The sequence below is a fragment of the Pipistrellus hanaki genome, assembly GCF_964339955.1.
Source record: "Pipistrellus hanaki genome assembly, chromosome: 13".
In the NCBI taxonomy this organism is placed as follows: Eukaryota; Metazoa; Chordata; class Mammalia; order Chiroptera; family Vespertilionidae; genus Pipistrellus; species Pipistrellus hanaki.
The window spans coordinates 20589101-20606140 of record NC_140515.1 but is presented as its reverse complement, the minus strand read 5'-3'; the positions used below and the strand labels follow the sequence as shown (position 1 = coordinate 20606140).

The window sequence follows — 17040 nt, the reverse complement described above, 5'->3', positions numbered from 1 at the left end:
GGTGCTTAAGCGCCAAATTCTTTGAGAACCTAATTTAGAGGCAGAAAACATATCATTGAATGCCCGCAAGCAGAATTAAGGAAACTATGCTGTTTCAAGGTAAGAAAAAGACAACTTGGTACTGGATATATATATGTGAGTATATGCATGTATGTACATCCATAGATACCACAGGTGCATGTACATACATCCATATATATCATATGTGCATGTATGCTCAAACAATGAGGGTATGGCTTGCTGCCAAACATTAGAAAAGCTTTAAAAATTTATGATGCTGGGAAAAAGTACATGAATCTTAGGTTTTTCTCCCAGTCAATGTAAAGTACCTGAACAGGCATGCAAATCTTTAAAGTAGTATAATCCCCTAAATTGAGAGCTTAACCTAAAATTGAGGGGGGAGGGGGGAAACAAAACACTAAATTGACAATGGCCTCAACAATTGTGTCAGAAAATGACTATTTGGTCAATGCTAACTATAGTATCCGTGATGGCGGCAAAGTAATCGTGCCCATCATTTCCTGAGCACGTCCCATGTGCAAAGAACTGTGTAATGGCTTTACATTGAGGTGCCATTGGTTCATACAAACTAGGAGGAAGATAGTCTTCTTATTCCCACTTAGAACTAAAAAAGCTGAGGTACAGCAAGATTAAGAAATCTCAATGCCACACAGTTGTAAACTGGAAGAAGGGAATGCGTTTGAGGCCTATGCAACTCTAGATTAAAGAATTGAAAGTGAGACCTGGCCAGTGTGACTCACTGGTTGAGCATCATTCCATGAAACAAAAGGTCCCTCATTGGATTCCTGGTTAGGGCATGTGACTGGGTTGTGGGCTTGCTTCCCAGTAGGGCGTCCGCAGGAGGCAACTAATTCATGTTTCTCTCTCTCTTCCTTTCTCCCTTCCTCCCTGTCTCTCTCTCAAAAAAAAAAAAAAAAAAAAAAAAATCAATAAAAACATATTTTAAAAGAGATTGAAAAGTCACAGCCATTGATAGGCAGCTTCCCATAGGAAATGGGAAATAGGAAAGAAACAAAACCAAATCTAGATAAAGAAAGAAAATTATGAAAAACTCAGGGAACTTTCTGAATAATTTAGGCCTACAAGGAGTCAATGTCATCCACAATATAACACTATTTTGCCAACATAGAAGTTTTGTGTGGTTGTGACTCTGAGTCTTTCATGGTATAGAAGCAGTCATTTGAAAAGTTAGAAAGCCAATCAGTGTATTAGTTAGATGATGCATAGAAACTGGCTTGCTTCATTTCAAAATGAAATAGAGTGGTCTGAAGGAGAAAAGGCGGATTTATAAAATATGCCATAACTTCCCCATCACCGTGCACATCATCCTATTCTAAGTAGTCACCCCGGGGCAGCCTTTTCTCCAAGGCATTCTGGGAAGCAGGTCTTTGGAACCATCTCCAGAGCTTGGCGCCTATCTGTGACACAGTCTCATACCAGCAGCATCACTTCACAGTCACATGTATTCTAGAACCACATTTGGGAAAGAAGGCTGCTGATCAAAATAGGAACGTCTGGCGTTAGGAAAGAACGTGCTATGATTACAAAAGAGCAAGATCTTTTGTGTGGCTTTTGGAGGCCCGAGAAGGACCAGGAAGCTTTGAGTAACAGCTGCCATGCTGGGAATCGTGCACACGTTCCACTGGGCGATGGGTAAGAAGGGAAACATTCCTTGGGAAATACGAGTGTCCAAAATGAGACGGCTTGAGATGTTGGCAGCGACACAGCCATGTGCTCACACAGACTTGGTGCTCCCTACCCGGTGCCCAGCATGCAGCAGGTGCCCACTGCACATTGTCAATGACTCAATGACCCATCTGCCGATTAAACAAACAGGCTCTTTGCTAGTGAAAAAATTCTCTGTTCATACAACAGTTATCATGTCAAAGCCCTGACCACTCACAAAAGGATGGCTTTGTTGGAGAACTGAAATACGAAGAAAAGCCTGCTCTGAGGGTCTGACGCTCATTTTGCCACCTCTGTCCAGATGTTTCCATCTGCAGTCCATGTTTCCTACATGTGAGCACACGGGGTGCCTGCCACACAGGCGGTCTCCCAGGGCAGGTGGGATGGAGTTTCTGGAGGCCCCTCCCTGCTCTCCTGACAGCCACTCAAAGCAGCTTCCACTGAGGACAGCGCCCCCTGCAGCTTAAAGGAGAAAGAACAACACCCAGAACAGACTCCTAGAGATGGACATCTTCAAGGGCCAACAAGAAGGTCACTTGCGGGAAAACCCTGTTCAAACAAACCTCACGACAAAAATCTAAATGGCACATCCTCTATATATGATCAGCCACAAATTTATTCCCATATGTGTCAAATTATTATTTGTTCATAAATTATTATTACCTTATTACCTATGGGCACTGAGGTGACAGAGTTGAGTAAGACACAAGTCCTCACTGCCAAGGAGGTGGCCATGGGGTGCCAGTCAGAACATACCCCACTGCTCTCTCCCGGGCCCAGCTGCCCTGCTGACCAGCGTGAGAACTCTTCCCTCCAGATCAGTCTCCACGCTCTGCCATACTGCTGCTCCCAACCCATAGAAATGCTAGGAAAGCTCATTCTCCATTCTGCTTACTTATAATTCTTCATTATTCAGTTAGTCAAAAATATTTATTGAATGCCCACCACAAGCCAACCCTGCTCAGGACACATTACAGTGAGGGAGATGGACTAAGTCCCTCACGCTCATGGGAATGACAGCTGGGAAACAAGTACACAGATAACTGTGCATTATTATTTTTAGGCTGGATATGCAGGATAAAGAAAGATAAAGTAAGGTCGGGACATGAAGAATGACAAGAATAATTCATTAGAGCACTCAAAGAAAGCTCCTCTGAGGAGATAACATTTGAGCACAAAATGAGGGAGTAATTCACGCACATATTTGAAGAAAGAATGTTCTAGTTCAAGGGAAGAGTAAGTTGCAGGATCCAAGGGCAGGACAGGCTGGGAGACTGGTGTGCAGGAGCAGTCGGTGACTGGGGCAGCAGGAGGAGAGGGGGATCTCAAAGAAAGCCAGGGCCAGTCACACAGGGCGCCACAGCCTATGGGAAGGTCTCAGAGAAACCCTCACAGATATGAATGTTGACAACAACATGACATCATCAACTCCAGCCAACACGTTCTCCGTGCTGCATGCTGCTTTCTGAGTGACCACAACACTCAGAAGGAGTGGTTACTAGCATCACCTGGGATTCAGGAACTTAACAACCTGGCATACATTACACAGTTGGAAAGTGCCAACATCAGAGGTCTCCAGGAGCCCATGATCTTAACCAGCGTGGTAAAAACAGTTTACAAAAAGCAGTTACAATTATGGATGAAAAAGAGAGAAAAAATATTTACCACTACCAATAATATTCTAAAACAAGCCCCTTCCATATTGTGTGAATGGATGTCAGTGGCCTCTAGTGGGTGGCTCACACATAGATTCCCAAAATCCTAGGTTAAACCCCTCTGAGGTGAAGGTGGCCAGACAGGAAGGCTGCGTCTGGTGGTGGAAAAGCCCCTCTGGGTGGGGCGGGGTCACAGGCTCCAGGTGGAGGGTGCCTGTGGAGAGTATGAGTGAGATTGGACCATTAAGTACAAGAGTGGCCAAAGAGTAACGTCATTGTAGATGTAACTAAATGGACAAAACAGACATTCTAGACATACACATCTTGACTACTTGGTCTATAGCCTTAGTAAGTTTATATATTGACACTTGAGAGAAAATTGTTCAAATTTCTCTTTAAGAAGTAGGCGGTGGCTTTATAATCGGGGCAGCTTATATTTGGGGATATACAGCGCTACTTCCTGACTCATACATGATGGAAGAAAGGGTTCATCAGAACCAGAGACAGGCCCAACACTCAGCCTGGGAACGTTACAGGAAACCCCAACAAAGCTAGGGAACTGCCCTGGGCAAACTCAGGCTGCCCTGATCCACACAGTCATCTTCTGTATGTGCTGCTGCCTAGTCCCGCCTACTGAAATGGTTTTCTCTGGGCCGTGTTCCCCCGGCTCCCAGTATGCCTTATATGATGCTTACATCTCATGGTTTTGTCTGTCCAGCGGACAGGGTGAAGGGGAAACAAGACTCTCGTCTCAGAAACCCAAGAGGTCAGTACAGAGCCCTACACACATGGCTGCAGAATGAATGACTACATGAACAACAGCACTTTTATTTCATAAGCATTTAAAGTGTAGGGATGTGACTTTATGTTTACATGGGGGTGGGGGTGGGGAATAAACCATACCCATTGGAGACATTACAGAATCTGTTAGAACTAAGAGGGCTCCCCCAGCACCTGTAACATTATCTCCCAGATTTCCTAGTCCCTGTAGATGCAACTCTATCCTGGCCTCAAATGGTGGGCTCTCTGTGTATGTGGTAATTTCCTGGGAGTGGAACTCTATCCAGGTGAACCAAGCCGCAGCCTGGTGCGGCCTTAACCACCCATTTAGAGGAATGGGAAAAGAGCCTTGTAAGATGAGTAAAAGAGCAAAGCCACCATTGAGCCAGGTTAAGAGAGGTGCATTTCATTCAGAAATTATAGGCCCTTTTATGATCAGACTCGGGCATCCAGGAGACATACATTCAAGGTTTTATTGTTTCACTGTGAACATTCTCAAATGTGCGGTTTTCTAATTTCTCATAAAGATCCTTTCACGGCCAAAAAAGTACAACCTAAATAAAAACAAGCCTGCTGGTAATGACACAGGGACGCTCTGTACTTCATGTTCAAGCCGTATAATTGATTCTGACAGCAACACAGGAACCTCACGCGCTATACGCCACACTGCCAATGAGCTGCTCGGCAGGAAGGGGTCCACACTGCACCCCAGAGAGAATGAACAATGGGTACCTTAAAAAAGCCAATTTTGTGTTTTAGGCCTGGAATAGTTTCCACATCTTCCTCCAAAACATTCATCATCTGATCTGGATTGGGGGCACAGCATAATGTGAGCTTATAATCAGAAGTCAATGCAGACCCCCCCGAGTCAAGGGTGACAGATGGAATTACCACTATGCCTGCCACAAACATTTTTCAAGTTTGCTTCGCATGAACTGTTTAAATGAGGTGCAGTTTTTAAAAAGGCTATCGGAGGTAGAATTTTCTTGGCCATCGTTCTGACAGACTGTTTTTTTAAATCAAGTGGCAGGCGCAAAGCCATCGCGAGATGCCCAGGTGAGTTCTGACTCATTGACGACGATGATATTATGTTAAATCAAAAGTATCACTGCAGAGGGTGTTCGATCTTAAATTGTAATCAAAGAGCTGACTGCATAGCTCAGTTACCAGCACTGTGACTTGCTTAGATTAGCTTTAATCTAAGTTCCATAAAATGCTAATTCTTTACAATGTTAACAGATATTCCAGAAAAAGAAAAAATAATAATTTCTTTTGTCAAATGATTTGGAGACATTTTGAATAAAGAGATATTGAACCCTTCTCTTGACTTCAGGACTTCTCCGTGTCTTTCATATGCTAATATGCATGGTGGTTCCCTAAGAGAAGGACAGAGTCTGTATTGTTTCCCAAAGGCATTTGACAAATGGAACCCTTTTTTTCTAATAGTATTTTACAGGACTTCACTTTGATAAACATGCTTTGGGAAATGTGAACCTAGATCATATCAACTGGGTTTTTGTCAAATTAGTCTGTTCTATTTTCCCACAGCTCACTGTGACCTACCCCCAGAGCCCAGGGGGAGAAAATAGCCCCTATTGACATAGTGGCTTATTAAAACAACTATCTACATCACAAATAATGACATTAAAAACCACAGAGCTCTTGCCCTTGAGAAATAAGTCTGGAACCCAGGTGGTTCAATTCTGAAGAGTTCCTGCATTGTATGTCTTATGTCCAGACTGTCACTGGTCTAACCTTTATCTTCTACCAAATAATAACAACAACAACAACAACAACAACAATTGGTGGGTGTATTATTATAACTCACTACTCTAAAGAGAGGAAGTACAATGCTTTAGTACACAGTACAAGAGTCTCCTCAAAGTGGTAGTTTTGCACTTTAAGTGGAGAACAGAAAGCGTTCCTAGAATATATTATATTTAAGCCAGATAGTGTATTACAGACTGGTCTTAAGGAAACCAGCTTCTCCCAGTTTCCAAACCTCCCATTGGAGGACCTCCTGCCGCTAACATGATGCTCTGCATGGGCTGCAACATCCCCACTGGCCCATGAGCTGCCCTCTCAGATGCTTTTTTAAAAAATCATCACATGTGGGCATCCTTCAGAGAGTCCCAGGACCCCAGGGATTGAAAGTTGAAAGAGGCCTTACCCCACCAAGCCAACCATTTTTGTACATAAGGAAACAGGCTTAAAGAGAAAAAGAAAATCACTCAAAGTCACACAGCCAATCAGTGACTGGGCCCAGATGGAGCCCAGAATTAACCTGCAGAGCTGAGGTTTGGAAGGCCTTCTGGAAGCTTCCGCTCTGGCTCCAACTGCAGACACAACTCCTTGTAACCTCTTTTGAAAGGTCTTCATCCCAGAGGAAGCAGCAGCCCAGGAAAATATGTTCCAGAAAACTTACAGAAGCTGCTGCAAATCAGCTGCCCGGTAAGGACACTTTTGTTAGAAGAAAAGGCCTTGAGATGGTGGAGAGTAAAGAATCTTGACTTACTGACTGGAAGTTCCAGCAGATATCACAGAGTCCTCAAAAACCACCAGTGGGACTATGTGCTGGAAGACCTTACAAGCCTTTAAGGATCATTTTGTTATATTCCATTCCATTAAGGAGCTTATCCACTATCCCATAAACCCCATGCAAAGCCTCTTCACCCAAGTTTCCACCATCTAACTGATCTATTTGTTTTTGAAGTAGCCTGACCATCACCTTCACTGTCGCCACAGTCACTGGATGATCTAAAGCATAGAGAGAAGCAGTTCTGCACAGAGATGGGAGTGCCATGCTGGTACTGAGACCAGGAAAGAGGGCCAGGTCTTTTTCCTGTTAAGCATCCCCAGGTCTCAATCCTCTCACTCACAAACTGGTTTCACAGACAGTAGCAACCTCATCAGCTTGTTGGGAAGATTAAACCAGTCAATGTGTGTACCAAGGAACTTGGCCAAGGAGGACTGGGTTTGCAATAGCTGCTTTATTGAAAAGAAAGTTCAAGGTGGGTGGACAAGAGGCCTGTGTGTGTTTGCCATGGGTGTCAGAGGGGACAGTGCGACACACTGGGTTTGCTGTAAACACAGCGGTGCACTGCCCAGATCCTCTTTAGGACTGAGACGCTCGTTTCCAGATGCCAGGAATGTGCCTGCCTTAAGAGATGCCCTGCCCATTGGTATGCCTTCCTCAGGAGTTGACCAAATCCACTGACTTGCTGATAGGGGGTAACAGAGGTACAGCCTTATTCTCTCATTTGGGGTCAACTCCTTTCAAATGGCCACCCCAACTGCAGACCAACGGATGGGACCTGCTGAGGCCTTTGTTGGAACATTACAGTTCAAGTTCTCCAGGCCTATCCCTGCATCTCTCCCTTCCTGAGAGCACTCCCAGGAACCTCCTGGCATGTTAATTTCTGACTCTCAATTTCCCAGGGAACTCAATCAAAGACTAACCCCCTGGCTTAGTTCATTGCCCAATAAAAAGTAGCAGCTATTATTCTTATTGTTGAAGTGTCTAAGTAATCCACTTGTTTTCCATGACAAGAGACTTCCTGAGTCTCTTTATAGATGACATCCCTTTATGGATGAGAAAAAGAGGCAAAGATATAAATAACTTAAACCAATTTTATTAATCATCTAAAGAGTCCTAAGCTCCACAGTTTGTTCTCACAGCAATTTTCTCCATCACTCACTTGTCCCTCTTTAGTTACTCTGATTTTAAAGACATAGAAGAGACATACTAGATAAGAGAATACCATGTTTGTAAAAAATGCACAAAGCTTAACTTATTGTGAAGGCATAATTTTAGATCATTTAAAGTGTCAATCTAATATCCAGCATTAAGGAGCACAGGCTCAATCTTTGGGCTTGAAGGTTCAAGGTTCAGATCCGTAGGAAAGCAGACCCATTTTATGGAACCAGTGGGCTGCACAAATAGCACTGACAAGGATGTGAAAGGCCCGGAATCTGGTCTCCCTCTGCCAACAACTCCCTCTGGGGTGTTGGGTAGGGCCCTACTTTCTTCATCAGCAAAACAAGGAGCTTGTATTAAATAAAGTCTAAGGTCTTTTTTAGTAAGAAAAACTTAAGATTGCTTAACCTTGCAGAGTTTTTCCAGGCACCATAAAGAAATAAAATGCAAAGGGAAAGTGTAATAGCAGAGAAGAAATTAAAAGTATCATAAATTCAAATTACCAACTTCCCAAGTGTGTATTTCAGAAGAGACTATTAAGGGACTAGAAACAGATTTCATAGTTGAATTTACCTTTCACAAGATTTTTATCTAAATCATTGCCTATGTCATTGATTGTCATTTCCCTGGAGTGTCTGAATATACAGCTTAGCCATGCTCTGGACAAGCCATACGTCTGACTTAACATTTAAAAAAATTAACCATGCCCAGTCCTCTGCCTTGGGCAGCAATGTGCTGAAACACCAGCATCTATGATGTCAGGGTGACATGGCTGTGATTTACAGGTAGGCCCTAACCTCCAGTAGCTGTATCTGAGGGCAAACCTGCAGTAACTGCCCTGGCCAAAGAGAGCTGATTTAAATGGAATGGCTCTTTTGATGCATGTTGAACACAATTGCCCCCTAGGGATTACTGAGTCTCCTGTGTGAGTTATTATGTAAATTCTACCTTTGAAAAAATTATAAGGTGTGCTGTCAGAATTGTTTTCTTCTTTCAGTCCGCTTGCCTTCCATGTGTGGGTTCTTCAGTAATGCCTTCAGCATTTCTACTTTGAAGATTATACTGTGCATGCTATGGATCAAGTAGAATATAAGAACATTTAGATGCTCCAAGCACACACCTCTGATATCTCATTTCTCAGTGGCTTTTAGAGCATGACTTCTGGTTTAGAAACGTTTGCCTGAGAAAGCATTTTCTTCAGTGTCCAAAAGCTAACTGAGCCTTCGCCTGACCTTCATAAGAAAAACTCTGAGGCCCTGGTTCCTCCACAAAGCTTTGCCTTTTATGAGACCCACGATTACAGAGTCGCTGAACAACTGCCGAGGCTCAGTTTCCTCACCTATAAATGAAGATATTCAAACTTGACCCACCCAATCCTCAAGGTCAATGGGAGGATCCCGCATGAAGTTCAGCCCCTGAAAGTCCTTTGTGAAGCTCACAGGGTTCAGCTGAGATGCATTCTATTATTACTACTAACCAAACTGATCACCAGCAGTGAGTTTAATATATATTATATATATATATATATATATATATATATATATATATATATATATATATGCCTAAGCAACCATTCAACTGTTCAACCGGTAGCTATGAAGCACACTGGCCATCAGGGGGAAGCCATTCAATGCTTCAGCGCACAGGCATGGAAACATGGAATAGACTGATGAATATCAGAGGGAAGGGGGAGGGCAGGAAGAGATTAACCAAAGATCTTATATGCATACAAGAGGCCTGGTGCATGGATTTGTGCACCAGTGGGGTCCCTTGGCCTGGCTTATGGGGGTTGGGCCAAAACCAGTAGTCTGACATCCCCTGAGGGGTCCCAGATTGTGAGAGGGTGCAGGCCAGGCCATGGGACCCCCACCAGTGCACAAATCCATGCACTGGGCCTCTAGTAAACATAAAAATGATGACTCCAGTTTATAGCCCAAAACCTCCTTCAGAATAAGCCCAGAGATCAGACTTAAAGGTAAATTGAACGAAAACAGATGCTACAAGGCAAGCCCTCCATCCTCTCTCCATAGAGCTAATGCCCACCTGTAGCACCCCTCTATGTGCTGATTCTCCCTGGAGATCACAGGAACATGCAAGCTTCCTTCCCCCTGACATTTCAGGGACCAAAGGGCACAAAATGGGATAACAATTAAAAAATAGTCTAATCTTCTAGTCACCTCTCTCAAAATGAGTAAGGGATTACATATCATTCTACTAAGACCACTTTTCCAGCCCCCAGCTCTTGGCCCTTCCAACTTTGTCATCCAGAGCATTTACAACTCTGCTCCCAATATCACAGTGATTTCATTTGATAAATATGTTGCATTTCATTCTGCAGGATCTTCAGCCTTTGACAAACAAACATGCACTTTGCTGAGGACGGCTGAAGAGCCACTAATGGAGTGAAACCCGAAAACCCTTCAGAAAAGAATAATGAACTCCACTCCATCTCTAGGGGATAATTTAGGAGGTCGATTAGGCAACACTTGATTAAGGGTAAACCTCTCTTTTCCATAGAAATATATTGTGTTTGTACAGAGGGGCTGCATGGAGTGGAGGATTAGTCACAAATCCTGAGGAAAAAGCAGGAGACGTTTCTCGAAGAAATACGCACGTTACTGCATACTAGGGAAAACAAGGAATGCTTTATTAGGAAGAAAGGAGAAAAACTCCACATACAGCAATTTTATTTACTGGACTTTACTAGGACTTGGCTGCTTGGAACATTTCTAAGGAATGGTTAGTTCCCAAATACAGTGCACAGGAGGCCTGGTCTCCCTGACAGTCCTTGATTTCCTACAAAGAGTAGGGACTTCAACCAAAGGCTACTAGAAGCTGACTGTCAAGTAAGATTTTCTAAGGCTGCCTACAGAGACCTGATACAACAAAAGCCATTGTAGACTCTTGGGGAATGAGAGTGTGAAAGAAAAACAAATGTAAATATAAATCTCCAAGAATAGAAAGCCCTTCTGTATTAATCTTCACTCCTACTGGCCAGTGTTTGGTGTCCTCTGCAGACTGGCAAATACCTGAGTACTTTTTGTCATCTGAAACTAGATACCTCTCATTCCACATTTCAACACCACCACAGACTTGATCCACAACTCAATGGAACATCCCAATCTCTACCCAACAAGGTAGAAAATCGCAGGACAAAGGAAACGCATTACTGTGCTAAAAAGATCAGACTAAGTTCAAATGAAAATGTAAATAAATGTGGATTTTTCTTTTAAACGGGTGTTAAGACAGCTTCTCTCACCTTCCCATATGCTGAACAAGATGGCTAAAATGGAGCCTCCCTAAATCACTCCACACCGTGCCTACCCAACAGCCATGAAAACTCAGAGCTAAAGAAACGTGTGCTGACAGTGATGAATCTCCTAACTCTGCTGGTCAGGTTTCTCCTAATGGCAGCAGGCAGAAGTGCACCGTAACAGGCGAACATAGATCACCACTAGAGCAACCATTTAAAGCGTGGGGAATTGAAAGAGAAATTAACTCATTGACATGGAGAAATGAAAATATCGATATTAGGGCTTAAAAATTGCTTCTTAAAACACCAGTGTCCCTCTGGAAAGGAAAAAAAAACAAAAAAAAAAACAGCGAAGCTTGGGAATTCCATAATGTTTTGCTGAAAGCTGGGTATGTGTAAGGGTTCTGTTGCTTGTTACACTTCCTCTCTTAGCTGATTCCAAATCTAACTGAAGGAGCAAAGTCAAAGACGTCCCCTTGGAAAAAAGATACGGATGTCCAGAGTTGAACAAATTGGAAAATAAAATTGTCTTTTGAGCTTTTCTTTTTCTTTTTTTGCTTTTTTTAGAACTCTACTAAAAGGACAAGAATAAATGGGAACATTCATTTGCTTTTTAAACTGATCACACTTGGGCTTAACCACTAGCAGAAAAGAAACTTTACAGTTCCCTGGGAACCTATAATTTGGAAACGGAAGCACAAAAGAACAGACTTTAGTTTTCAGGCAATAAATTGAAGAGAATTCTGCAGACATACAACAGAAAAGGAGCATAAAATATTGGCTTGTGCACTTCTTAGAATGTTAGTTCATTAACTTGATAAGCTGCACAGGGAAAAATACAGCCAAAATCTACAGATTTCCACTGGGATTTCACATTGGCATATTTATTCAGCAAGAAATAGCTAGAGGATGGAGGGGGAAATATGCATCCAGTCGTGGTAGAGACGATTTAGTGTGAATCTCCGGGAAGACACCTTGTTGAAAAATCTCCATGTGGACTCTAAGGGGACACACGGAAGCCCAAAGCCCCAAGGACAGGCGTAAATATCATGCTCCATCATCTGTGTCCTGGGGAACAGATCTAGGAAATTATACAAGAAAATCACAGTCTTTCACATCGACTTTTCACACATAATTCAGCATAAACTTGAAAAGTATTTTAATTTTCCCTCCTTCTTGCCCAAAATGTTTTTGTAATGCTTTACTGGAAACTTTCATTCACTGCCGTGTGCTCAAGATCTGTATTACTCATCAGCATAAAATCGTTAACAAAGGATTTGTCAGGCGATACTTCCAATGGGCACTGTCTTCTAAAGCTAGAAGCTCATTAGCTGTCCTTCTGGGAGAAAACGCTAATAACTGAACCTGTAGGTCAGGCACTGTGCTAGGCTCTTTCATAAACTTCATCTCATTTGAACTATCCAGAAAGGTACTAATTGTAATCCTCACTTACAGATTAAAACGGTGAGGGTGAGAGAGATTTCCTGCGTTACTCAAGTAATTACATAGTCTTAAACTAAGGTATTTTCAGACAAAAAGAAGAACTCAGGACAAATGCACTAATCTGCCATCTCTCTTTGGTGGGTGGCACTGGGCTAGCTCTTTATTTACAGTAGGAACAGAGTGTCAGGATGTGCAAGAGATGTTACACACCAGAGGTCAGTTCACCTGCACGTATGCTTCACTGGACCCAGGAAGTGTTTAAAACCATTGAACCAACTTTCTAAAATCCACAGATTTCATGTAAAGATCCACACATTATGGCAACCAAAAGGCCCCTTGACTCTAGGGGCAGCAGTCAGCCAAAACTTGGTGGTCCCCATGCCTTCTGATAAGGCATGGATTCACAGTCCCCATCACTCTCTATTCCATTCACCCATGCAAGCCATGGCAGCAGCTATTTTTCATTGGGCTTATGTTCTTGTTTTCCTTATAAAGGAGAACCATTTCTCCAAACTGTGTCTCTTTCAACAGACTGAACGGGTGTCTTGTCCCTTTACTGTCCTCTTTGTGGGTAGAGTGCTCCTCCCCAATCCTGTGTCTCCAATTCTCATACCAACTGGTTGAATCTCTTCAATCATCCTTTGGAGAGAGATCCAAAAGCCATTATTGTTTCTGGCAATGTTCGGCCTTAGATTTTTCTGGATGTAATCTCTATTTGGCTGAATCATGAAGTCAGAGTACCCAACCATTACAAAATACTGGTGTAGAAAAAAACAAATTTTGTAGGTGCCAATCACACAACCATCAGCTAATCACACAACCACCAACCAACCAAGTAAACCAGATGCTAGGTGACTGAAATGTAAAGGGCTTAGCAAGGCTAACTTATAAACAGGAAGCACTTAAAACAACAGCAGTATTAAAAAAAAAAAAAAAAAAAAAAAAAAAAAGTGCCCCCAGAAAGGAAAGTTCTGCCTTCAGAAGGCAGTAATTGCTACATCTGAGGACATCTGCTTAACAATCCAGGAAAGTGGGAGTTTTACTCTCTATTAACCTTAACCAGAGACATTTTCATCAAAATTAATCGTGATTACTTTTTATTGCATTTCAAATGCTGTCCGTTATTTGGGGTGGTCAGGAATGCAACTAAGCAATTCCAGACCAGGCTATCTTTTATGAATAAGTGTATGAGGTAGTTACTAAGGCCCCTTATGAAAATATTGCTATACAAAAGTTCATGGGTCAAAACAAGACATTAATTTCCATAACAGGATGTGTTCTTAGAAAAGAAAAAACAGAAACTTTGATGCTCAATGCATATCAGAGCAAAACTGCATAAATACCCATGTGCAGCATAGATACTTTTTAAATGTTTCTTTTTCCTTTTCTTTGTTATTATAATAACAATTAAAAAGAGAAAAAGGAAAACAAACAACAAAAAAACCCTACTGAGTATAGCTTGTATCAAGTACGATCTTAAATTTTTATATGCATTGACACTTTATTTTTATTTATTATTTTTTTTTAATCCTCACCTGAGGATATGCTTATTGATTTCAGAAAGAGGAGAACAGAGAGAGAGAGAAAAAGGAGTGAGAGAGAAGTATAATTTGAGTGAGTAAATTGATTAGTTGCCTTCCAAATGGGCCCTGACCAGGAATCAAACCTACAACCTAGGTACATGCCTTCATGGGGAATGGACCCCACAACCTTTCAGTGTATGGATGATGCTCTAACCAACTGAGCCACACAGGCCAGGGCTACATTGACTCTTTAATCCTCACAACTCTGTAGTAAGTGCAATTGTTATTCCCATTTTACAGATAAACTAGTCTTAGGGAAGTTACCCTAACCTGCGCAAGGACATTCAGCTAGTAAAGTTTGAAACTTGGAATGAATCCTGGACATTCTAGCTACACAGTTAGATAAAGAAAGATAGCAACAACACATACATCACTGTCACAACAATCAATTGGTCTGTTATGTTTTGTATCCTGACTGTATCTTGCTCTGTGCAACCTCTGTACCTGCCCGGAGGGCCTTCCCTACTGCTCTCTCCCTACCATGTCAAACTAATTCCACCCCAGTTCCACTTGCCCCATGAAGACTCTCTCCAAAGTTTTCTCGCCCTCCTCTTTTAGTTCTCTAGAACCCTCACCACATCTATAATCTCCCCATATGAGACTGATATGAAAAAAACAAAAGTGGTGTTGGCTGCCCAGTACCCGCTTTGGTAACAGAACTCTCTTTCTTGTGGGAAATCAACTGTCCCCACTCAGCCAATGGGCTTTGGGTAAGACTGACCTGATCCTGGCTTGGCCAATTCATGTGTTTTATCAGCCTTTGAACTTTATCTGGAACTACTAAGAAAATACTTTTCTCCTTCCCCTGGTCCAGTGGTCGGCAAACTGCGGTTCGGGAGCCATATGCAGCTCTTTGGCCACTTGAGAGTGGCTCTTCCACAAAATACCATGTCCTGGGTGAGTCTATTTTGAAGAAGTGGTGTTAGAAGAAGTTTAAGTTTAAAAATTTTGCCTCTCAAAAGAAATTTCAATCATTGTACTGGTGATGTTTGGCTCTGTTGACTAATGAGTTTGCTGACCACTGCCCAGGGCTAACAGCACTCAGAGCTCTGTGTTGGCTGCTGGTGGCCATCATTAGCATCACTGTGGACACCTTCCTGTGAATCAAGGTAACAAAGAACAGTGCACACCTATGAGTAAGATAAAGTCCATTCCCGATGCCATAGTCTGCAACTAGGAGCCCCGACCAACCCAGTGACATAAAAATTAAACAGCTTCTATAAACTAACAACACAGAATCCAGCATATGGAAAAGTTTAATAAATGGTACCTAATCCTGTTAATACTTCTCTAAATTAGTTTCTTGAAGGTGGAAGACCTGGAGTCAGGTTCATCTCCACTCCATACTTGGATGTCATTTCATTACTTTTCTGAGAGTAGTTTTACCATATGTAGAATCACCATTTTTTGTGAAGAATAAATGAGAATATGTGCCTGGCAAGGCAATAAAATGTTCTACAAATTTAAATTAACCGTTATCTCAGTCTGTAGGCTCCAATCTGATGTCTCATAACTAATAGAGAAAAGAGTTACAAAATCCTGGGATGTAATTTGCCAAGAACATTGAGGAAGCTGTGGATTCAAACAAGTGACCAGTCCATGCTAACTAACTAAGGTGGTCCCAGGGCTGAACAAAGGAGCCGATTCTAATATTGTGCTTTCCAAATCAGGTATCGGTGCAAGGAAGCTGAGTGGCAACCTTCAGGCACCTCCCGGACACAGGGAGAAAAGAAGTTACTACGAAGTCATCCCCTCGTGCCAGGCTCAGGGCAGGGCATGTTCTTGCATTTCTTACTCCGGAATAATTTATTTCTCTTCGGTTCAATTAAAAAGAACAACTATGAGTACATATTGAAATTATCTAACTTCTTCTATCTCCAAGGAGGAAACCTAATATATAACTGGAGAAAGACACTAATTAATAAGTAAAATTTAAAATGAACTCAGGCCAACTTGAACTTGAACTGCTCTGTTTAAAGGCCCACAAATAAATAAAGCAACTTCAAAGCAAATGCCCTGGGCTAGCTTGAATGTTTTATTGAGCACATGGAGAGAGCCCCTTTGCCAAAAGTAGGAATGGTTAATGAGGAAAAATGGGTGTCTTCAGTGGGTCCATTGGTTTCTGAGAGCCATCCATTCAGAGATAACTATATTCCACAGAGAAGACAGAATAATGATCTGTTTCAGACCCTCAGAGTTTTAAGCAAAACAAAACCAGTTTTATAAACTGTCTGAGATCAACTTCATGCATCGTTTCCCAAATACCTTCTGGGATAATAGGCACACATTTCCCTTCTCCTAAAACCAAAGCTACTTCCATAATTCTAAAAGGAAGACATTTCTATCTTTTAAGCTTCTTGCCAACTATATAAATGCAGCCCTTCGCTTTTAAGGTAAAGTGCAGGAACCAAGAGAACCTGTGAAGCATCAGTGGCCTCCCCCATAATGGGCTTTGCTTGGACTCCATTTTGAAATGATGCTCCTCACTACAGAGACCTCCGGGTCCCCTGGGGGTACGTGGTTAGTGCTGCATTCAGAGCAGAGGCACGCCACGGCTTCTGCGCATGCTTTCCCACAGCAGCGGCTACATCTCAGAGCAAGTCGACCTCCAACTATTCAGGCAAGAAGAGGAGAAGCCCGGGCTCACCTGCAGGTGCTGGGAGGTGTCAGCCATGCTATCTTCCCGCCTGCGCACTTCCTCCAGGAGCTGGGCATTCTTCTTCTTTTCCAGCTGCTGGTTGTGCTTGAGGTTGGCCACCTTCTTATTCTGATCCTTCATATGCCTGAGGAAAGTCAGCACAGCTGGGTTAAACTCAACCACTGCCAGGTTGTACGTGATCATAATGGAAGTGCTAAGTACAGACCCGTATTGATATGGGTTCAGGGAGAGTTCGGACTTCAGAATATTCTATTCATTCAAAC

The 17040-nt window shown here is 42.5% G+C and overlaps 1 protein-coding gene across 19 annotated transcripts in view; it reads right to left on the bottom strand.

Annotated features, from left to right (window-relative positions):
• The window catches only part of ERC2 (ELKS/RAB6-interacting/CAST family member 2), an 877102-nt gene that overhangs the window by 388277 nt on the left and 471785 nt on the right, over positions 1-17040 (bottom strand). For all 19 annotated transcript variants that reach the window (XR_014796702.1, XR_014796703.1, XR_014796704.1 and 16 more), the window contains one exon: positions 16766-16901. Coding sequence is in view for 16 of the 19 variants with exons in the window: in XM_084903110.1 (XP_084759236.1) it covers positions 16766-16901 (136 nt within the window). In the remaining 3 variants the exon portion in view is untranslated. The remainder of the gene's footprint in view (positions 1-16765; positions 16902-17040) is intronic.